At 34.9% G+C, this 23,355-nt stretch overlaps 3 protein-coding genes across 3 annotated transcripts in view; 1 reads left to right on the top strand and 2 right to left on the bottom strand.

The window, feature by feature from the left end:
• The first annotated feature begins 307 nt into the window (after positions 1-307).
• Positions 308-2,046, top strand: mixl1 (Mix paired-like homeobox). Its single transcript, XM_073852922.1, has 3 exons — positions 308-407; positions 506-714; positions 1,375-2,046. The coding sequence occupies exons 1-3, from the start codon at positions 308-310 to the stop codon at positions 2,044-2,046; spliced, it is 981 nt and encodes a 326-aa protein (XP_073709023.1).
• A 243-nt stretch (positions 2,047-2,289) lies between these two features.
• lin9 (lin-9 DREAM MuvB core complex component) lies at positions 2,290-12,489 on the bottom strand. Its single transcript, XM_073816766.1, has 15 exons — positions 12,436-12,489; positions 11,388-11,420; positions 11,179-11,270; positions 10,317-10,421; positions 10,084-10,214; positions 8,274-8,399; positions 7,399-7,556; positions 7,046-7,179; positions 6,837-6,962; positions 5,762-5,863; positions 5,598-5,678; positions 5,392-5,517; positions 5,087-5,269; positions 3,296-3,393; positions 2,290-3,138 (listed from the first exon to the last, which is right to left on the bottom strand). Exons 1-15 carry the CDS (start codon positions 12,464-12,466, stop codon positions 3,033-3,035), a joined length of 1,632 nt encoding a protein of 543 aa, XP_073672867.1. The 5' UTR covers positions 12,467-12,489; the 3' UTR covers positions 2,290-3,032.
• A 2,295-nt stretch (positions 12,490-14,784) lies between these two features.
• Positions 14,785-23,355, bottom strand: part of parp1 (poly (ADP-ribose) polymerase 1) — a 36,632-nt gene continuing 28,061 nt past the window's right edge. Inside the window, exons 14-23 of the mRNA XM_073853246.1 lie at positions 22,591-22,719; positions 22,424-22,507; positions 22,195-22,317; positions 20,903-21,031; positions 20,719-20,817; positions 20,091-20,243; positions 18,668-18,795; positions 18,135-18,196; positions 17,890-18,004; positions 14,785-15,580 (exon numbers count right to left, since the gene is read on the bottom strand). Of these exons, the coding sequence (XP_073709347.1) occupies positions 15,499-15,580; positions 17,890-18,004; positions 18,135-18,196; positions 18,668-18,795; positions 20,091-20,243; positions 20,719-20,817; positions 20,903-21,031; positions 22,195-22,317; positions 22,424-22,507; positions 22,591-22,719 (1,104 nt within the window). The 3' untranslated portion in view covers positions 14,785-15,498. The remainder of the gene's footprint in view (positions 15,581-17,889; positions 18,005-18,134; positions 18,197-18,667; positions 18,796-20,090; positions 20,244-20,718; positions 20,818-20,902; positions 21,032-22,194; positions 22,318-22,423; positions 22,508-22,590; positions 22,720-23,355) is intronic.

Genomic DNA, 23,355 nt, shown 5'->3' with positions numbered 1-23,355 from the left:
ATTCTGCTCAAGCTAGCAGTCTGCAGGAACTAATCTAAGGAGCTGATCAGGAAAACATCTCACCTCAACAATACACGTACATGTTTTTTCAAGTCATGTGTATTCGGGTGGAGATCCCATTAAACTCACACACGAACCTTTTACAGATGCAAATGGGCCACGAATGTCAAAAATTCACACCTGCGTCCTGCCGCCTCTCAGCTCACTTTGATCACCTCTGAAGGAAGGCTGGCCCACTGGATATATAATGGCATCCGAAGGGAAGTCAAATCATTCCAAGCTGAACACCAGTAAGGACTAGGTCACAATGGCAGTCGTGCATGGAAACCTTGGCAATGGACACTTAAAACAATTCCAGCTGTTTCCTACCGCGGATTTGGAAAGGAGGACTAACATGCACACAACAGGTGGGTGTTTACACAGAAATCCTTGATGGAATAAAGTTGAAAGTAGCTAATTAATCAATACGTCTAATTTAAATAATTTCTATTAATTTCCCCATCAGATTACGCAGCACAAGACAGGATGAAGTTCCTCAATGGCGCCTCCAGAGCGGAAAACGCGAACTTGTTTACGCACCGCAGAAAACGCACAAACTTCACGCAGCAGCAAATTGACGTCCTGGAGAAAGTTTACTTGGACACCAAATATCCTGATATTTATTTAAGAGAGAAACTTGAGGCACTGACCGGTTTGCCAGAGTCGAGAATTCAGGTGAGATTTCTGTCTATGTTCCTCAGGCAAAAAACAAACGGCTTAATATTAAAAAGGACGCCGGGGCTAGTTGTCACAATTTTTTTTTCATTAAGTAAAAAGTTAAGTATTTCTCAGAGTAAGTTTATTTCTTTTAGACATACTTAAAAAATAAACAAATGTAAAAAGTCAAAAGGTATTGACCAGGGAATTGTTATTGATCGTATTATTATTGTTATTATTTTTTAGAGTGGCATTTTTCAGAGAAAAATACTTATGAAATGTGAAATACTATCTAAAGTAGGAGAAAAAAAAAACTATATTCCATAACACATATGTCATATGTTTTGATATGTAGGACTATTTACGATTAACTTATGAACTATATGAAGCCTTTCGTCAGTGTTAACAGTATGTGTGTAAACAGAAGCTTGTAAATTTAACAAAAAAAAAAAACATTTTTTTTATGAAATATACTTTATAACAACTTTCTGACTTGTTATAAATATAAAATGTGTTATAAATGCTCGTTTTGAAAACAGTTCAACAGTTCGGTTTTAGTAAAAGACAACTAGCCCCAGTCTTCCCTACAGATGTCCTAATTTGAATATATGCCAGTGTGATTTTAATGTTGTAGATAATGGCATTAAGTTTCTAAATCAATGTCAATTTTCTATTCAGGTGTGGTTCCAGAACCGAAGAGCCAAGTCAAGGCGCCAGGTGGGAATTCCAGTTCCGAATAAGACCAGTGGCAATATCCTGACTCCCAACAATCTCCTTATGAACCAGTTTCCGACACATCCAAACCACCCTGTCCTGGAGACACAAAGACTGCCAAAGTTTGCCACGAGGGACAACTTCAGTCAACAGCTGATCAACTCCTCAGATGAGAAGATCTGCACCATGAAAGGAGACATGTACAACCCAAGCACGATTCCATGCATGTTCAGCAGAACCGAGGAGAACCAGATCAAAACAGATCACCTGAGCGTCGTGGTGCCACGCAATTACGCACAGCAATATCCAAAGGGACATGGACAGTTTATGAGCACAAGCCATGCTAAGTCTACAATGAAGCAGTTTTTGGTGGAATATGATAACTTTCCTCCAAACAAGACCATCGGGCCAGAGATGAAGGTTGTTATTCCACCTCTTCCATCGCAGAGTAACTTCATGATGTCTTCATCATCTCCCAAACACGTTGCCTGTTCTGTCCAAAACATGCCGGTGAAGAGCCAACCCAGATGTTTTGGTACTTTCTCTCCCATTAGAGCAAGCGAAGCTGTTGAGTTCTCAGATTCCGACTCAGATTGGGAAAGAGAAGCCATGTCTGGTTTCAACGGGTTTATTTAGCTTTTTCAATTTTACCACTCACAGACTTTGTCTGAAGCTTTGAAGAACATTTAAAGTTTGGAAATCAGATATTTATTGTATATTTCAGATATTATTGTATATTATGTTTTGTGTGATTATCACACACTATGGGTGTAAAAGAAGACATTCTACATTCATAATAAAGATTTCTATGAAACATCAAAATACAGACTCTGAGCCTTTTTGAAGATAATAGAAATCAATTTATTTACAAACGTTGTGTCATGCATACACTTGAAGGTTCAAAAACCCCCCACAGAGAACTAACGCATTTAAAACATACACCAGTGGGGCATTTGGGTGATTATTTCTTCTTCTAAGGACAAGACAAACTGTTTCATTCCACACAGCTGTCTATTATAGGACTTGTATAAACAGATTGGTTGCTTTGCAAAAATACCTAAATCTGGCAAGTCAAAAAATGTCCACATTACCCTATATATGATTGATTTATTGATATATTTTGAGTGAACTGTACAGTTATCTACAATGTACATATTTAAAACATACAGAACAGTTTAAAACAGACAGAACAGTACCTCATCTCTCAGGAGAAAGAGACAGAGGAAATAAAATTATACAAAACAGTTTCAGTCAAACAAACTGCACCAGTAAGGAGTGTCATTTGGCAAACACCCTTGTTGGAAACCACCAAAAATAATAATAAAAATAAGGGGAAACTTAAATATCAAATCGAGTGTGAGCAACATCTGAAAAGACGTCAAATGGTTACATCTACAAAACAACAACTTCACACTCCACTTTTTTTTTGCTAGCTAGCTGAACATCTTCTTCGGGCAGGGGATTTGAACACTACTTGTGCAGGTACAGTTACTGAACACACATTCTGACCTTTCGTAACATCAAACAGAAAGAACACAAAAGAACAAAGAAATGAGCCGAAGAGGTGAGTCGCTGTCCGTATTTGAGATCGGATTCCCAGGAGGTGTGCAAGTTTATTTCAGTCACGTTCTGTTGGTGTTGTTGGCAGAGAAAGCATGGAGGTTACCCAGCTGGCTCAGACCGCTCTGTATGTGTGCTACATGAATCTCCACATTATCCTGAAAACAACTACAGAAAACAGATTATTGTAGGTGATTATTCCTTGAGTTCTTTTAGATTGCAATGGCACGGTGTGACTAGAACTTTAAAAATAGAAAAAATAAAAACAATGTAAGATAAATGGAGGAAAAACAACAGAAATGAAAACAAAAAATATATATATTACCTGAGGTTGGAGTCATCTATTGAACTCTTTATGTCGTTCAGAGAGTCTGTGAGCGATTTGAATTCAAATGAATTCAGGTCTCCTCCTTCGGCCAAACACTGCATTAAATAGGTAGAAGAATATGATCAGGATTCAATGTGAAGCACATTGTGGCACTTGAAAGTGCTTGACAGAGCTAAATGAACAACTTAGTTGAGCAACTGAGCTGTTAATTGATTAGTATTGATCATGCTTCATCATGGTAGTCTTGGCTCACAAGTTCCTGGTCTCTGCTCTATGAACATGCTTTTTAGTACAGAAGCTTATTTTCAACACAAAGTAATGGAAACTTATTTTACATTTGCCTCAGAATTAAAAAAAAAAGTTTCAATTGTGAGGGGAAAAAAAAGTCAGATGAGTCAGAATTGTGAGATATAAACTCAGAATTCCAAGGAAAAAAATCTGAATTGTGAAAGTGGCAAAAGAAAAGTCAGAATTACGAGATGTAAACTAAGAATTCCAAGGAAAAAAGGAAACATTAAGATGTAAAATTAGAATTCCGAGGGGGAAAAAAACAATTGTGAGATGTAGAACTAAAAATTCTGAGGAAAAAAAAAAGATGTAAAAATCAGAATTCCCAAGGAAAAAAAGAAAAAAAAAGTGAGATGTAAACTCAGAATTCAGAGGAAAAATGGAAACATTGTGAGATGTACAATCAGTATTACGAGGAAAAAAGATAACATTGTTGGATATAAACTCAGAACGGGGAAAAAAGGAAAATTGTGAGATGTGAAATCAGAATTCCGAGGGGAAAAAATGTGAGATGTAAACTCAGAATTCAGAGGAAAAATGAAAACATTATGCGATGTACAATTAGTATTACAAGGCAAAAATGATAACATTGTGAGATATAAACTCAGAATTCCGAGCGGGGGGGGGTGGGTGGGTGAGTGAGATGTAAACTCAGAATTACAAGGGAAAAAAGTAAGATGTAAACACAGCGTTTCAAGAAATAAGGAAACATTGCAAAATGAGAATTCTGATTGCAAGATGTAAACTCAAAATTCTGAGGAAAAAAAAAATGAGATGTGAACGTAAAAATACATTGTGAGATGTAAAATCTGAATTTCAAGGGCAAAAATTAAATGTGAGATATAAACTCAAAATTCCAAGAAAAAAAGGAAATATTGTGAGATGTAAAATTGTGTGGACAAAAAAGAAAAAAAATGTGACGTACACTCAAAATTCAGAGAAAAAAAAAGAAACATTGTGAGATGTAAAATCAGAATTCCGAGGAAAAAAATAAAATAAAATAGTGAGTTGTAAAGCCAGAATTACGTGGAAAAAAAGAAACATTGTGAGATGTAAAATCAGAATTCCGAGGAAAAAAGGAAACATTGTGAAATATAAACAGAATTAAGGAAAAAAAAAAAAAAAAAAGTGAGATTTAAACTCTGATTTGAGATTTGAATTTTAAGCAAAAAAGGAAACATGGCGAGATGTCAAATCAGAATTCAAAGGAGAAAAAAAGGAAAAAAACTGTAAGATGTAAACTTAGAATTCAGAGGAAAAAAGCAAAGAATGTGAGATGTGAAGTCAGAATTCAAAGGGGAAAAAAAGGAAAAACTGTAAGATTTCAGAGAATTCAGAGAAAAAGTAAAAACTGTCAGATGTAAATTCAGGGGGAAAAAAAGAGAAATAAAAAGTCGCAATTACCTTTTTGAATTTTAATTTTGTGGTGAAAATAAACTACCATAGTGATAAGAAATGTTGTTGAAACGACATGCAAAAGTAAACAGTTTAGTCTGGTACCCTGATCTGTAGGAGGAGTGCCGTGAGACGAGAGACGAGCTGGGTGAGGCTGGGGCTCTGGACGCGCTGTTCTCCGTCAGGCAATCCATTACTCTGACGCACAACTTCTTGTGACTCTTCTTCACAGCGTCGTCGCAACTCACTGGGCTGATCTGCAGGCTGCATGCCCTGATCTGGAGCCAGCTGAACAGAGAAGATCATGGAAAGTGAATGGGATTTGAATGCATTTTGTTAAGAAAACCAGAACTGAAGGTCTAAAATGCAAGTGCGGTCATGTAGGGTGTGAGTAAAAAAAAAAAATGTACCTCATAGCAAAACTGCTGTACTTCATGAAGGACTTTGTTGAGGTCTTTATTAAGCTGTTCCAGGTCCAGCACTGTTGTGGCATATCTCTTCTGCAAGTCCAATCCGATTGGCATGGAATAGGACTTCTGCAGAGGAACAATGGAAGAAGTTACATGGCGCTCTATTAAGTTAACATGTACAAAACCAAGGCACTTTCAAATCTTACCAGCTTCTCAGCTTCTGTGTTCATCTCCTTCAAATGCTTTATATGCTCTTTTTTAATCATGAGGATTTTGGACAGGCGTGTCTAGCAAAAGAATAAAACAAAATGTTGAAATTCTGTGTAAAATAAACAGCAAGTAAACAGACAATAGCGATGACAATTCTCACCACTTGCACAAGAAACTTGACAGGAAAGCCACCCAGTGTCTCTCCATCAGTTCCTGTCAGTTTACTTCTCCAGGGGGACTGACTGAACAGAGGGTCATTATCCTGGGAACAGAGCAAGAAGAGGCCATGAGTATTTTCCTGAACATTTAAGTGCAATTATTACTGAACATTTATTATTAATGTCAGTAGTTCTCAACTAGTTTTGCTTTCAAACACAAATTTTATATTGAATATGAACCCTGTGACCCTGCACAGTACCAAAATTGTAACAAAAACAATATCCTTAAATGATTAGTTCACTTTCAGAACAAAAATATACAGATATACAGATCTTGTCATCCAAGATGTTCATGTCTTTCTTGTTTTTTGAGGAAATTTTATTTAGGATTTCTCTTCATATAATGAATATGTATGGTGCCCCCAAGTTTGAACTTCCAAAATGCAGTTTAAATGCTCTTAACAATCCCAGTCGAGGAAGAAGGGTCTTATCTAGCGAAACGTTTAGTTATTTTCGATACAAATTGACAATTTATTTACTTTAACCTCAAATGCTCGTCTTGTCTAGTCTCGCTAGATAAGACCCTTCTTCCTCGGGTGGGATCGTTTAGAGCCCTTTGAAGCTGCATTTAAACTGCATTTTGGAAGTTCAAACTAGTGGGCACAATACATTCCCATTATATGAAGAGAAATCCTGAAATGTTTTCCTCAAAAAACTATTTCTTTACGACTGAAGAAAGAAAGACAAACATCTTGGATGATAAGGGGGTATCTGTAAATTTTTGTTCTGAAAGTCAATTACTAAAATGTATTATTGGCCCAACAATGTGCATGTCTTAAGTGTTTGGTTTCTAAATGAGTCTTGAAATGGTTGCATGATTTTTGCATCCAATTATTCACCAAACGAAACACTTTGTGGCTGGAACAAACCACACATTGTTGCATTTTATTTGCATTTAGCATTGTTATGTCTCTGTTGCCTGCTACCCTAACAGAACAGGTATAAGAAACATTTCAGGATCATGACACACCAGTTAACCACCCCTTTCATAAAACGCATTAGACAGCCTCATTTTACCATTAAGATGGACTGAGTTGAGCCGGGATAGGACCCGCGGGGTGGGGTCAGAAAGTTCTGGAAACGAGGTGGCCGCTGTTTCTGAGCAAAAGCAGATATGGGCATCGTCTCATGAGGTTCGTTACTCTGGAGAGAAAGAATTTGGGGAGTGTTAGCCATTAATTTTATAAACAGACTGAACAACACAAATTATATGGTTATTTTCTTACAAGCACTTCGTAGTCAGGAACAGTGTGTGTGCCAAGCCCATTTCTGTCAAAGGTTACGCGATATGTTGCTGCACTGGTATCTACTGCATCAATCTGACCAGTAAACAGGCCATCATGGACACCCCTAAGACGAGCTACAGTTTAAAGAAAAAAAGAATAAAGTTAAATACATTTCATTTTGCAAAAAGGCATTTCTCTGATTTGCTTTAGCATAAGAAAAAAAACTACAATATCTCTAAACCAAGTTCATTCTTACTAAACTCACAATCTAAAGACAGACGAAGTCCATTTCGAAATGCTTCTTACAAATCTGCTGACTGTCAGATATCAAACGTGTATAATCAGATCCTCACCTGTGACTTTTGTGCCAATGACCAAGGGCAAAGGAATCTCATCTGGCAGGTCTTTGCATAGAGACATATCTGTGATTTTCCTCTGCTGCAGGAGACGCATCTTCTGCCTCTTTTGTTTCAGAGCCATTCGCTCTTCAGCGAAGAATGCCGAGGAACATCTGAAAAACATATAACACATAAGTCCAAACATCTGAATCGAAGATATTTGCATTCTAACCCATCTATTATTCGCCAGTCTATATGTACACTACATACAGTCAAACCAAAAATTATTCAGACACCAGATAATTTTTAAAAAATATTTTTTCACCAGCGGGTGCGAGATAATAGTTCATTTTATGTAAGTGATGATAGCACAATAAAGTAAACTGTAACATATTATACCCAAAAACTGTGGACTATCAGTAAAACTGATAAAAATGTGTGACCAAAAATTATTCAGACACTTTGACATGACCATGTTTTGCTTAAGTGTTTTGTTAATGCAACCTTTTTACACCACAGACTGGACAAAATTAAACATTGCTTGGTAATTGGTCAACAAAGTATTAATAGTTGTGTAAATATTGTCATACTAACAGTTGAATTTTTGGTTGATAGTAATACATTACAAACCTTTCTATCAAAGTTATCTGACATTATCAAGATGAATTTGTTCTGACAAGGTTTAACTCAAGGTTCTTGGTCTTAAGGTTGACAAGGTGCTTGTCATATTTTATTAACATTTTCTAAACTATAGTGAATAAACTATGATAATGTGAGAAATGTTGAAGGTGTCTAAATACATTTTTGTTTGACTGTATTATAACTGTAAATACTGAGCATGTTATAGGCATTTATTACTGTGTAAGGATAAAAGTGATCAGTCAATTAACCTTCGAGGTTTGCCCATAAGTCTTCTGATTGTTCCCCATTCAACTCTGGTCAACTTTCTAGTCTTTAGATTGGGAAAAGACTCCTTCAGACACAGGCAAAAGTCATTGTCTCCTTCAAATAAAGGCCTAAAGAACATGAAAAAGATGACAATTAGCAATATAATTAGTGGTCTAGCAATATGCCAAAATAAGTTAGCAAATGACAAATACATAATATTGTCTACACAATATTTATCCAGAATTTACTAAATTATAAAATAAAAGGACTATCATAAGATTTAGAACTGATACAATGGGCAAAAACATAATAGGTGGCCTTAACTACTATGTACTTAACATAAAAAATAAGTACTTATTGTGTTCATTCTGTATTGCAAAACACTTCTGCTGCTATTGAGGTGGGATACGGGTCAGGTTAGGGACAGGCTAGGTTTAAGGGTGGGTTAAGGCGTAAGGGATGGGTCAACAGTGTAATCACACATTTAATTACAGAAATTAATTACAGATGTAATAACGAAATATAAATGCAATGTAAAACCACATATGTACACACTAATTACATTGTATCAAATGATTCATTTAAACGTAAGTACATAGCAGTTAAGGCCACCTAATATAAAGTGGGGCTGACACTTTTATTATTCAGACAAGAAGACTACTTAGGCCCATTCACTGGGTCTATTTATATTAAATATTACAAACCATACATCGGCGTTAACGTGAAACTCTTATCGCGCGATAAAAAAAAATCGCCGTTAATCTATTCTCAAATTTGGGTTGGGAGCTGGGTCTAAACTACGCAAGCTATGATGACTTTCACCTTGATAGTTTAACGCGGATGTATATGGAAGACTATAGAATATGGTCGCGCGTTTAAGTCTCCTCCGCCAAAACACAGACGGGATCGCGTAGTCCTCCATTCATAAAAACCGAATCTACTATAGCGAAATGCCGCGTAAATTCGTCGTTTTTTGGATTCATAAATCAAATGTTGGTCAGTCACTTAATTCAAATCGCGATATGGACTAGTGTATGTGAAACCTGAAATGCAAAAAGACCGTTTTAATATGAATCCGATATGTTCCGTTTGCCTAGCTGTATGTATACATTGCGGAGACGAGCTTTTACTACACGCATACTGAAACACACGTGACGCTCCCGGTAATTTTTGGCATTTGCATCTCACATGAACAGATAAACTCAATCTCCCAAACTGCTGTGAGTGTCACTTTTAACGTTTAATTTGAGAAAACTAGCATCATATCATACTGTATGACACAGAAACTGCACGGCAACCTGTCAAAATAAAAGTACGGTGTAACATGTAATGGGTTGGGTAGGTGTTGACGTTAAAAAAACACAATCTAATAGGTAGAAAAAATAATTTCATTGTTAGTTAGTTAGTAAACACAAGTACATCTAATTGAAGATAATTTATTTTCATCAACAAATTATCATAGAACAGCTTTATGAGCTTTATGATCCATTCTCAAAGACTTTAAGTCATTATTTGGGTAGCACACATATTCTGAATGCCTTCAGCAGAATTCAAATTAGCCATTTTAATCTAGATTAATTCCAAGATTTAATCTAGATTAATCTAGATTAAAAAAATTAATCTATGCCCACCCCTAATTAAAAATCTAATAATAATGAAAATACAATGTCATATTTATAAAAGGTAGACACTGCTCTCACTTTCCAATACTGAAAATGATTAAAACATAAAAAAGTGAATATTAACAGCACAGGAAATGCACAAAGCAACTAGATACGCAGAACATAAGATAATAAGATACGCAGAACATACCTGTCAATATTTGAATAGAACCATTCGTAGATGCACCATTTGTGAGCTTTGGGAAGTTTCAGCAAGTTTCTTAGTCTCAGTCCAATTTTCTGTGAAGCCCTTTTGTCTGGTGTTGTGACATTTGTAAGTTTCTGCAATGGCAAACAATACATTTTTGCAAAAGCCAGTGATCTTTATGTCAAAAGATAAATCAACCCTTCTGATTAAAAGCACATCCTGGACAACACTCTCACCTGAGGCACAGTGGTGACCCTCTGGCTCCTCCTAGGAGATCTGGAGGCGAGCGGCCGCTCCTCATCCTCACACGACAGTCGACTCCTCTTTGAGCTCCTTGTTGGCTGAAGGGCAAAGCAGACAGAAGACATTTAAGAACAGTAAACATTAAGTAAACACAAAACTACTACTAAGCATATTGAATTTAAGGTGGATGAAAATGAAGCTGTGATGGTTTGACCATCTTTATAGTGGCACATGCTGTATAAAGATCACGTAAATTTCACAACTCATAACTTTCATACTGTTTTATGGAGTTTTTACTGTACCTGAATAATCACTATGTTGTTAAACAAGAGTGCAATCCATTGAATGAACTGTACTTTTAACCATCAAAGCTTTGTTTTTTTTAATTTCTGTCAGAAATTAAAGGGATAGTTCACCCAAAAATAAACATTTGATGTTTATCTGCTTACCCCCAGGGCATCCAAGATGTAGGTGACTTTGTTTCTTCAGTAGAACACAAACATCAGAGGTGGATCAGAGATAAATAATGCTATAAATACTGTTCAGTTTCTTGCACAGACCAATCGTTTTGTGTCTTAACACCTCAATGTATCGTCACGAGCCGCAGGGTTTAATTTGGTTTTGTCTGTGTATGTTTTTTTGACTCTCAAAGATTTGATGCTCATTGACTGCCATTATATGATGACAGACTGCAACTGTTTGAGTGTTTTACTGAAGAATCACCTACATCTTGGATACCTTGGGGGTAAGCAGATAAACATAAATTTTTATTTTTGAGTGAACTATCCCTTTAAATATGACGCTAAGGTCTACTGCAGGTACGACAACAAGTATGGAGCATTAATGATAACTTACTGTTTCCACAGAAACATAGCTGCTCCGTCCCCTCGTGGTCTGAGATTTCGGTAAATTGTTCTTCTCATTTAGAGTATTAGACAAACTTCCTTCTGCAGAAAAGCAATGCCAACAATTACTCAGCTGTGTCTGAAATGTAAAGACTCAGCATTTTGTGAAAATGTACAGCGCAATAATTTCTGGTGTCACAAACAAGAGACTTGACCTACCTCTTAAACTTACAAGAGCTTTAGCTGAAGAGCCTGAAGACAAAAGAACAACAGATGAACAATGGACAACTTTAATATACATCTAAACATAACATTTTCTAAAGTAAGATATAATTAAGAATCTAAAAAGTAGATGTTAAAATTATGCAACACTCCCAGGGAAAAGGGATAGGTCATAATTACGTTCATATTTAGATACAACATGTAAATAATGCTTTGGGCAGTTCATATTACAACTTGACATTATTTATGTATTTTTATCATTTCCTTATATAACTAACCAGACTGATCCACTCAGAAACCACAAACAATCTCTTTGTAATCATTAGCTGCTCATAGTACTGATTATATTACAATGTGTCTTTTATCACTGCTTTAGTTCAATATGCAAACACTGCAAATATTAACCGTAATAATTATAAAGTAATATCAATAATAAAAACCGAGCAGCAGAGCTGAGGAATTACATCCTTTACAATCCTATTGCAATAAAAACAAAGCATATACATGACAGTGGGAAAAAAAAATCCACTGAGATTTATTGTGATGAACCAGATAAAATCTAGATAACAGATTTGCATCATATAGAGAGCGCATTTTTAAACATACGTTAAGTGTTTATTTATCATAGAATGTTTTACTACACAAACAGACTGACACTAACAAGAACAACAAAACCCAGCAGCTGTCATCGAGTTACGACCCTATAAATGTCTGTGAAGTTAAACTCTGCCCATATTATAAACACAACAATACTGCGTTCAACCGTAAGATTAGTTTTGGTTATAAATAAAGCACTATAAAGCAATTGCTAGGCGAAAACCTCCTCAGGTATGATATTTATTTATAGTAGTAGCCTCTGAAAGCTAACAGTTAGCTCGTTAGCCCCAGCGCTAATAACTTTGCGTCTATTTTAACACCACTCACAACAATGAAAAACACTTGAAATGTATGTCAAAAAGCAAGCGTTATAAAGCGCCTTGAAACTGTACACATGCTCGGCAAGAGAGTTATGAAGGTTCAGTGAGGAGTTAGTTTTATTACTCACTCTCGTCTAACAGCTGCTCGAGCTCCGCCATCTTGAATTAGCCGCGCCGGTTTTTCAAAGGCCGAGTGCCGCGATGCATTGTGGGACGGAGAGGGCAGTTCAAACACTCCACAGTCTGCGCTCACAAACTATCACAACATTATAGAATTTATGTACAGGGTACTAAAATAAGAATGTTAAAACACACCAGGACGGATCAGGTACGGTTTTTTTTTAATTCGTAGGAAGTTTCTTATGTTTATATAGGTTTGGAAGACTTCCCCATATGACTAAGCATTAGAAAAAAATCTCAACCAGAGGACTGGGGTCCATTAAAAGGCCTCAGGATGACATAAATGATCCAAATTAACTTATATTAAAGTAATCTAACTTAAAATGTACAATGAAGGTGTGAACTGAGTATTTATTGATTATATACATAAAAACATATTATGGACTATTGTTTTTATTAAAGAAGATACATTTCTTAAAGGAGTTCACTTTCAGAGCAAAAATGTACTGATAATGTACTCACCCCCTTGACATCCAAGATGTCTTTCTTTCTTCAGTCAAAAAGAAATTATGTTTTTTGAGGAAAACATTTCAGGATTTCTCTCCATATAATGGACTTCTATGGTGCCCCCGAGTTTGAACTTCCAAAATGCAGTTTAAATGCAGCTTCAAAGGGCTCTAAATGATCCCAGCTGAGGAAGAAGGGTCTTATCTAGTGAACTGATCAGTTATTTTCTAAAAACATTTACAACTTATGTACTTTTTAACCTCTGCACAGAGTACACCCAGGGTGAGACAAGATGTGCATGTGAGGTTAAAAAGTATATAAATTGTAATTTTTTTTTAGAAAATGACGATCGTTTTGCTAGATAAGACCCTTCTTTCCTCGGCTGTAATCGTTTAGAGCCCTTTGAAGCTGCATTTTGGAAGTTCAAACTCGGGGGCACCATAGAAGTCCATTATATGGAGAGAAATCCTGAAATGTTTTCCTCAAAAACCATAACTTCCTAACGACTGAAGAAAGAAAGACATGATCATCATGGATGACAAGGGGATGAGTACATTATCTGTAATTTTTTGTTCTGAAAGTGAACTACTTCTTTAAAACTTTGCGAATCACAAAATAATAGTGGTTATTCATTTAACATATTTACACTCCCATTTTCTGTTTATTTAAAGTTTGAAAACAAGCAGATTTATCATATATACAGTAGAAAATACCAGAAGAAATATTATAGCTTATATAATGGGCATTTGACTATTGTGCCTTAGTTAAAACCAAGTTAAAACACAACTGCCATGGTTCATTTGTTGCAAAATTATAGTAATCACAAGTAAAACTATGAATGCTTGGCTGTTAATGTCAGAGACACATATACAGCAAAACATAGTCCCATGGTGTTTTTTAGGAGGTAGTCTTGGACTATATTTGTAAAAATATTTTATATATCCTGCTGGTATAACCCTTGTTTTACTATGGGACTTCCAACAAGACCATAGCTTTAAGTAGATTTCTTCATTCCTCTGATAGACTTAATGCAAATTGGATATCAACCAACATGCCATAGTTTCTTTTTTTTACACCAAACCATGTGAAATTATCCATGTTATCCCCATGAATTAAAGTTAGAAATGTAGGTCTTTTATAAAGTGAATTTTACATAAAAAAGCAGTTTTTGTATAAAAACCCATTTAAAAATATTTATTTATTAATTTATATATATTTAAAAAATATCACTAACCCACTGAAAACTGCACAAATGTAGAGTAAAAACTTTAATAAACAGAAAAATATACAGTACAGACCAAAAGTTTGGACACACCTTCTTCATTCATTTGAGTGAGAAGGTGTGTCCAAACTTTTGGTCTGTACTGTAGATTAGTCTGATACATTTTAGCTAAAATATTAATGGTATTCATAAGGGTAATTTTGGAAAAATAAGTGAATAAATGAGTTTTCCATTGATGTATGGTTTGTTAGGATAGGACAATTTTGGCTGAGATACAACTATTGGAAAATCTGAAATCTAAGGCTGCAAAAAATCTAAATACTGAAAAAATTGCCTTTAAGTTTGTCCAAATGAAGTTCTTAGCAATGCATATTACTAATCAAAAAATAAGCTTTGATATATTTACGTTAGGAAATTTACAAAATGTCTTCATGGAACATTATATTTACTTGATATCCTAATGATTTTTGGCATAAAAGAAAAATCGATAATTTTGACCCATAAAATGTATTTTTGGTTATTGCTGCAAATATAACCGTGCTACTTATGACTGGTTTTGTGGTTCAGGGTCACAAATGTTTGTGAAACTGAACAGAACCATTTGACAGAAATAAATGAGCTTCAAACATAAGCCAAAAAACATTTTTATTTATGATGCAAATACATCCGTCAAGATGCGAACAGCTTCTTTGTCCACAAAACCAACGTTTGTGGAGCAACGTTTACCAAACGAAAACAAAAATCATCACAGGTGCGTGAGTACAGCAGCAGCCATTGCTTTTAGCTTTTGCAAGGGACAGAAAACTGAAAAGCAAAACTGGGAAACATACAAAATATTTGCCTATACATTGGCAAATCTAGTAAAAGGTTACTTACTTATGGAATGCTATATCCTAGCTTACAACATTTTTTTCTAAAACTGTACATTCACTCTTTTATACTGAGAAGATAAACAAAAATGTGCACACTAGATGTGTTACAGTTAACCTGGTTCCAGGTTTAGCAAAACCATTAAAACAAAGAAAAAGTCTATGAAACAAATGGAAGACCGTCTACCTATTGTCATTGGTAGCTTATAGGAAAGATCTCCACAGAGAAGTCCAATCATTTCTGTCAATATGTACCAACGCCTGCAACAATGTGCAACAATGCAGTGATACGATTTAGATATAGCCACTAAACTTCAAACTAACAGACTAGAGCAACAGGAAATGTTCTGCCAAAGCGCTAGAGAACTGATTTAATCGTTTGTCAATCACTATGATGCTTGGTCTTGGTGCTAAAGCTGTAGCTTCAGTGGCGTCCAACAGCCTGTCAACCTGGACAGATCTCATCCACTGTCTCACCACAGAGAGGTCTGGTAGTTGAAGCGAACCTTCAGCAGGTATTTCAGGTTAACCTGAGCAATATCATACACAATGTACCTGGAGGGAAGTTTGAGTTAAGGGAAACAGTGAATGTGTAATTGTTTAAATCTATTTGAGATGTACACTGCCGTTTAAAAGTTTGGGATCAGTAAGATTTTATGTTTTTTAAAGAAGGCTGCAGTTTTTTTAAATTAAAAATACAAAAAAAAAAAAAAAAAAAATCAGTAATATTGTGAAATATTGCAATTTAAAGTAGTGTTTTTCTATTTTAATATACTTTAAAATAGAATTTATTCCTGTGATACAGAGCTGAATTTTCAGCATCATTACTCCACCCTTCAGTGTCACATAATCCTTCAGAAATCATTCTAATATGCTGATTTATCATCAATGTTGGAAACTGTACTGCTTAATATTTTTTAGAAGCTGTGACACTTTTTTTTAGGATTCTATGATGAATAAAAGGTTAAAAAGAACAATATTTATTTATTTAATGTATTAAACCCATAATACATTTTCACAAAGATTTGGTCAGAACAGAGAGAGCAACTTTAATTGCAAACATAAAAATATATAGATTAGTCTGATACATTTTAGTTAAAATATTAATGGTAGTCATTAGGCAACTGATGTATGGTCTGTTAGAATAGGACAATTTTGGCCGAGATACAACTATTTGAAAATCTAAAATCTAAGGGCGCAAAAAAAAAAAAAAAAAAAAAAACTGAGAAAATTGCCTTTAGGATTGTCCAAATGAAGTTCTTAAAAAGGCATATTACTAATCAAAAATTATGTTTTGATACATTTATGGTAGGAAATTTACAAAATATCTTCATGGAACATGATCTTTACTTAATATCCTAATGATTTTATAATATTTAACCCATACAATGTATTTTTGGTTATTTCTACAAATATACCTGTGCTACTTATGATTGGTTTTGTCATAAGTATTTATTCAAAATAGAAGTCTTTTCTAACAATATACACTAGTATGAGTCATCACCCTTTTTCTTTCCTTTTTTCTTTAAAAGAAATTAATAGTTTTATACAGCAAGGATGTGTGAATGATTTCCATTTTGAATAAAAATGCTATTCTTTTTAACGTTTTATTCAAAGAATCCTGAAAAAAGTATCACAAGTTCCAAAAAAAATATTAAGCAGCACAATAATTTTCAACATTGAAAATAAATCAGCATATGTGACCCTGGACCATAAAACCAGTCATAAGTGTCAATTTTTCGAAATAAATGTTTATACATCATCTGAAAGCTGAATAAATAAGCTTACCATTGATGTATGGTTTGTTATGATAATATTTGGTTGAGTTTCAACTATTTGGAATCTAAGAGTGCAAAAAAAAAATCAAAATACTGAGAAAATCGCCAAATGTTGTTCAAATTAAGTCCTTAGAAATGCATATTACTAATCAAAAAATTAAGTTTTGATATATTTACAGTAGGAAATTTACTAAATATCTTCATGGAACATGATATTTAATTAATATCCTAATGAATTTTGCCATAAAAGAAAAAACAATAATTTTGACCCAAACAATGTATTTTTGGCTATTGCTACAAATATGTGACCCTGGACCACAAAACCAGTCTTAAGTCGCTGGGGTATATTTGTAGCAATAGCCAAAAATACATTGTATGGGTCAAAATTATAGATTTTTCTTTTATGCCAAAAATCATTAGGGAATTAAGTAAAGATCATGTTACATTAAGATTTTTTGTAAAATTCCTACTATAAATATATCAAAATGTAATTTTTGATTTGTAATATACATTGCTAAGAACTTAATTTGGAGAACTTTAAAGGTGATTTTCTCAGTATTTTGATTTTTTTGCACCCTCAGATTCCAGATTTTCAAATAGATGTATCTCGGCCAAATATTGCCCTGTCCTAACAAACCATATATCAATAGAAAGCTTATTTATTGAGCTTTCATATGATGTATGCATCTCAGTTTTGAAAAATTTAACCTTAAGACTGGTTTTGTGGTCCAGGGTCACATATGCCAATGCTACTTATGACTGGGTTTGTGGTCCAGGGTCACATATTAGAATGATTTCTGAAGGATCATTTGACACTGAAGACTGGAGTAATGATGCTGAAAAGTCAGCTTGCATCACAGGAATAAATTCTATTTTTAAGTATATTAAAATAGAAAACCACTATTTTATATTGCAATAATATTTCACAATATAACTGTTTTTCTCTATTTTAAAAAAAAAATAAGCCTTGATGAAAAGAAAAGACTTACTGGTCCCAAACATTTAAACAGCAGTGCACATGTACCGAAAACAACAGATAAACAACGGCAGGAAGGAAAATGAATGATGCACAGAACAAAAGGATACTCGTTGTAGAGCAGACTTGTGTCGTCAATATTTGTGTTGGTGCCTTTGCCCAGGGGAACATCCACTCCATTCAGAGATACAGTAGCTCTTGGGTCTGGAGCAGTTCTTCCCAAACCTTCAAACAGAAAAAAAAAAAACATGTTAAAACATTTCTGTCAGAAATGTACTTGACTTTTCCAGTTTTGGACATTTTAAACATTTCTTATCTACAAAAAAAAATCTTTCCAAATGAAGAGCCATCTTACCTTTTACACTGTGTTTACCCTTTGGCAACTTTGTGATGTGTGAAGCCTTCTTCAGTTCATGCCTTTAGAGCAGAAAAAAAAAAAATCACAATCAGATCTTAAGAGCAATGACACAATGACAACAATGGATCATATAAGGGCACAACTTCAACTTCATTTTGCCAATATCCTTCACATTTCAAGTTTTGACAGTTTGAGAGTCAGTAAGATGTTAAAAAAAAAAAAAAAATGCATTAATTTGATCAAGTTATAGTAAGACAATGTTACAAAAACGTTGAATAAATTCTGTACCTTTTAGGAAAAATGTATTAAATTTTGAGCACTAAATCAGCAAACTAAAATGATTTCTGAAGGATCATCAGACACTGAAGGCTTGAAGTTCAGAAAATTCACTAAATTCATTTATTTTAAAATATATTAAAATAGAAAACAGTATAATATAATACGATTTTACAATATATATATAAATGCAAGCATATTAACTTGTTAAACTGTAATCATGTTGAAACTAGGACAAAAAGAACATCTCTTACATATTTCCAAGGGCAACCTCTCCTAACAGAATGAGGCCAACAGGATCAGCCTGGGACGTGTGGCAGTAGTTTGCACTCTTCGACACCATATCAGCAAAGTAAACACCTTTGCCAAACATGTAACCTGTCTGTATTAAAAAAAAACATTAGATATGATTAGAGTACAATACTATTAAAACTTTCTAAATGTCAAATGACAATAAAAGGGGTCATGAAATACAATGCTTGGCACTGCTGTATCTTTAACCCTCAAGCATCCTTCATTTAGCAGCCCTTAACTGGTCTAAATTTGGGAACAAAGGTCTCAGATAAATGAATGTCATATCACTATTTTCGATAACATAAAAACAATTTTTTGTTTGATTTTTGGTGTTTTTTTTTAAAATATATATATATATATATTTACCTCTAAAAGAACCATATTGGTATGTAAAATACGCCTACTTTTGTTCTATTTAATATTTATTTATAGTTCAGTCAGCCAAAACCTAAAAATTTGGTGATATCTGGTGATGTATGATGAAAACGGCTCAATCACTTCTTTGGTTTTGTATGTGTTAGTGACTTTTATTTGACAAAATTAAAAAAATCAAAAACCTGCTGCGTTAAAGGCTCATACAATGCTTTGTATATGGGTGTGTGTGTTTGTGTGTGACTGAGTGTTTGCCACAATGAAAATGTTGTATAGGCTCACCTCTTTATTTACATGTTTGTATGATCTGCATTGTGTTGGATTTATTGATTTTTATTGGACAAATAAAAAATAATTTAGTATTTCCCATTCATCTCCTATGGGTGCCCACTTTTATCCAAAAAGGAAAAAGTTTTTTTTTTTTTAAACCACTTAATAACTTAAACTTTGTTGAATCAATTCCATTTTTTGTGTTTTTATTTCTAAAAAGTAACCAAGTCTTGTACCGCTCAGATTAAAGAAACTAAAAAAAAAAAAAAGAAAAAGAAAAAGAAAAAAGGAAATTAAAAAAAAAGACCCAAATGTGTCTCGAAGGATGCTTGAAAATTAAATCAAATGTTTTGAGAGGGAAAAAACAACAACCCAGCAGCATGCTTAGAATAATTTGCAAAACAGTCCGTTGTGAAATGTAAAAATGTAAAAATGTATCTTTCAGTTTATCTTTATCTTTCAGTCGCTCAGGCATGTTTAAAAAAAACAGGCATTTCAGAAAGGGAAGAAAAGAGTAATTCATATTTTAAACTGGGGAGTTAGTTTTGAGTTCTGAAACTTGCAGTATTGTTTTTATTGTAGAGTAACCTCTAATATGTGTAAACATCAAGAACATTTTGATTCTCCATTTCATGACAACTTTAAGATAAAAAGTGCTCTTATACACTTATTAAATCAATATGTTTGTGCATAGTGTTTCAGTGAGAAACAGCTAATGGCAATGAAGGTGCAGAAACTCACCACTGGAGCTTCAGGAGGAGCGATACGCAGACCCTGAGACAGGATACCTGCGTAGTTGGTGGTGCGGGAGCCGTGCCACAACAGCTGCCGATTGTGCATGTCTCTGAATGGACGGAAACGCTGGGACTCACCCTCCCTGTCAATCTTAAAGATCTAACAATACAAATACACAGTAGTCAGAGACAAGTGTGTGTTATTTTATAGCTATGGCATACGCAACTCATTTATGAAGCAATAGTTAATGCACTAGTGAACCCTGTAAAGTCGAAACTGTAAAAAAAACTTAAAGTTCAAATACAGCATGCTTTATCCAACTTATTTTTCCCATAAGAGCAGATGCGGCCATTTGTAAATTTAATGTGTCTAGCTTCTGGTGTCATCCACATCCAGGTATTTTTTACTGTACAAAACAGCTCGTTTTGCTGCTTCATATTGCAAACTGGTGTAACTTATCTTATTAATTTAATGTATTATCTTAATTATGAACACAATGGTTTGTAGGTCAAACAGTTTTACTGTACATTGTTATTCTTCTCATTATTTCCCTATAGTGGCTAAAGAACCGGAAAGTCTCACACAAAACGGCTTACTTTCGAATTGAAAAATGAGGTGATTGGGTTAACCTTACCTCATCGACATCCAGTGTGTAGGTGTTGTGAGTAGCAGCGTGTGTGTTCTTAACATATTGTTGGATAAGCTGAGCCTCACTTGACGACTTGTCGACCACCTAGAAACACAAAATCAGTATCAATTACTACTACATGACCACTTCAGGGTAATAATGAAGGATACTTCACAGTTCTTCCAGTTACCTCAATTTTGGTTTTGAGTTTCTCATAATTAATATCAATGGGATCTTTCTCATTGTCCTCCACTCCTCCTCGTAGCAGGCTGTAGGCCACCTCAATGTCCAACAGGTTGTCCAGCATCTGCACTTTTTGCTATAATGGATATGCAACAGGATTAAGTAGAGTCAACAGATTATTCCCTGGATAATCATAAAGGTCACATATTGTACACATTTCTGGAGGTTTATTTTAGTTGTTGATGTCCTTGAGAAGATATATTTGCGGTATAAGTGTCAAAATCCATCTCAATATATTTTTTACAGCCCTTTTTTGGAACTCTGTCAAGAACAGGTCGATTTTGGCCCATCTAATTAATATTCATGAGCCTCTCTTCTGATTGGCCTGTTGTTTTCTGAGTGACGCACAGCCAGGCCAACCACAAGTGGTTTGGTGATACTCAACAGGATGTTTCAGAATGATCATTAATGTTTTTTCTTTTTTAAACACCGAATGCAGTAAGCTGAGTAATTGTTGCTTTAGTAAAGCCCCTTTCACAATGCCGCTGATTCCGGAAAATTACGGGAACGAGCGCTGTGTGAACAAAAGCCACAACCAAATGCCATAAAGGCAGTGTTGTAGTGATGATGCATATTAAAATGTGTGTAAAGTGGAATGAAGCAGCGATCAGGGAGCTCCTCACCACCAGCGCAGAAGCACAGATTGTTCATCAGGTTAGTTTAAGTTTAGTGAAACGTACGCGTCGCATTACACCTCACATCTAAATGTCACATGTCTTTACGGGATCTTTACGGGTTGTGTGTAAAGCATGCACAGATTCCAGAAAACCACTGTTTGAATGAACTAAATCAAACAATTCCGGAACAAATCAAGGGACACGTTATCTGTGTATTTTCCGGAATGGCTGTGTGAAAGAGGCTGAAGTTGACGAACCACTGGCTTTTATATTAATGTTGTTCAGAAGCCTGTGCAATGATGTAGTTTCCTGACATCCATGGACTGAACAGCGCTTTCTTGACTTGTTTTGTGTTGTTGTTGACTAGCAATGGAATGGACGTGATGTTGTCTGGGGGTTTGGCAAAAGAAGGGTGGGACGGTGGTTGGTGCTAGGGGCGGTGACTGAGTAGATCGGACGTCACATTTTTACAGAAATCACAGCGGCTTGTGAAAAGGCACAGCTACTTTATGCAGGCTGTGTGCATTTTACTGTGGATTGACTGTTTTGAAACTTATATGGTAGTTACAAAAATTTAGATTCTGACAATATGGGACCTTTAAAATGGCTGCCCAAGTCATACCTGTATGTAATCCATGTTATTCAACAGTGGTGGTTTCTTCATACCGAAGTCGTGAGGAATCAGCGTGTAGAAGCGATTGGACAAATCTAGGATCTGTGCTTCTGCAGCGCTATCTGTCACAGCCTACGGAAATGAATGAGAGCAAAATTAGGATACAGGAGATAAAATAAGAAAAGCTAGGCTTTTAATATATACACAGTTGAGATCTTTCAGAATCACTAAAACCAACCTGTTGGACCTCACTCAGGAGGGAATAAGCGCTCTGGATCTGTCGCTTACTCAGTTTTCCCAATGGCATCTTCTGCAGGTCAATCTGTAGGAGAAATTACACAAGTTACCAAACAAATATAGATCATTTTAGTGCTATTTTAAAAAAAGAGGAGGAAGTGAGCATACCTCAAACTCAACCATGGCTTTCTTCATGCTCTCCACATCGAAGATCAGTCGGATGAGGTCTTGGACGGGTTTGTCCAGCTTGGACTTGGCGCCTGCGCTCGCAGTTAACTTCTTCACAGCCTCTTCATCCTGGGTAAATATATGCAGAAAGCTCCATAACCATTTTATTTAGATTATAAACAACTTGTTTAATACTGTAACACTATGTTTACATTGTAGGCTGTTTATCAAGGGCCGGGACCCACAAGCGAGGCTAAGCACACTTTCAAGGTAAGATATTTATTGTCTTTGACAGTAAGGGCCTCTCTGACAGCCTTTAATTTATGTTAACAGACCCAGCTAACCTTCACAAAGATGTATGCACAATTCTAGCAATGCTTCTCTTTAAAAAGTAAATAAATTAATTAATTTTAAAAAAAGCACACTCTCATATGACACTGGACCACAAAACCGGTCATAAGGGTCAATTTTCTGAATATTGTATAATATATAAATAAGATTTCCATTGATGTATGGTTTGTTAGGATAGGACAATATTTGGCAGAGATACAACTATTTGAAAATCTTGAATCTGAGGGTGCAAAAAAATTAAAATATTGAGAAATTCGCCTTTAAAGTTGTCCAAATGAAATTCTTAGCAATGCATATTACTAATATATTTTTTTAATAGATATTATGGTAGAAAATTTACAAAATATCTTCATGGAACATGATCTCTACTTAATATCCTAATGATTTTGGGCATTAAAACAAAAATCAATCATT

This window comes from Garra rufa, chromosome 13 (assembly GCF_049309525.1).
Source record: "Garra rufa chromosome 13, GarRuf1.0, whole genome shotgun sequence".
NCBI classification, from domain to species: Eukaryota; Metazoa; Chordata; class Actinopteri; order Cypriniformes; family Cyprinidae; genus Garra; species Garra rufa.
The sequence above is the reverse complement of the archived record's forward strand: the minus strand, read 5'-3'. Positions and strand labels throughout refer to the sequence as shown.

What these genes read in the sequence shown, in the direction of transcription:
- mixl1 (XM_073852922.1), top strand. Translation starts at nt 308, where the DNA reads ATGGCAGTCGTGCATGGAAACCTTGGCAATGGACACTTAAAACAATTC. An exon ending in GACTAACATGCACACAACAG is followed by an intron (nt 408 to 505) that starts GTGGGTGTTTAC and finishes TTTCCCCATCAG; the next exon opens with ATTACGCAGCACAAGACAGG. An exon ending in TGCCAGAGTCGAGAATTCAG is followed by an intron (nt 715 to 1,374) that starts GTGAGATTTCTG and finishes TTTTCTATTCAG; the next exon opens with GTGTGGTTCCAGAACCGAAG.
- lin9 (XM_073816766.1), bottom strand. Translation starts at nt 12,466, where the DNA reads ATGGCGGAGCTCGAGCAGCTGTTAGACGAGA. An exon ending in CTTATGGGCAAACCTCGAAG is followed by an intron (nt 7,557 to 8,273) that starts GTTAATTGACTG and finishes TATGTTTTTCAG; the next exon opens with ATGTTCCTCGGCATTCTTCG. An exon ending in ATAGATGACTCCAACCTCAG is followed by an intron (nt 3,139 to 3,295) that starts GTAATATATATA and finishes TGTTTTCTGTAG; the next exon opens with TTGTTTTCAGGATAATGTGG.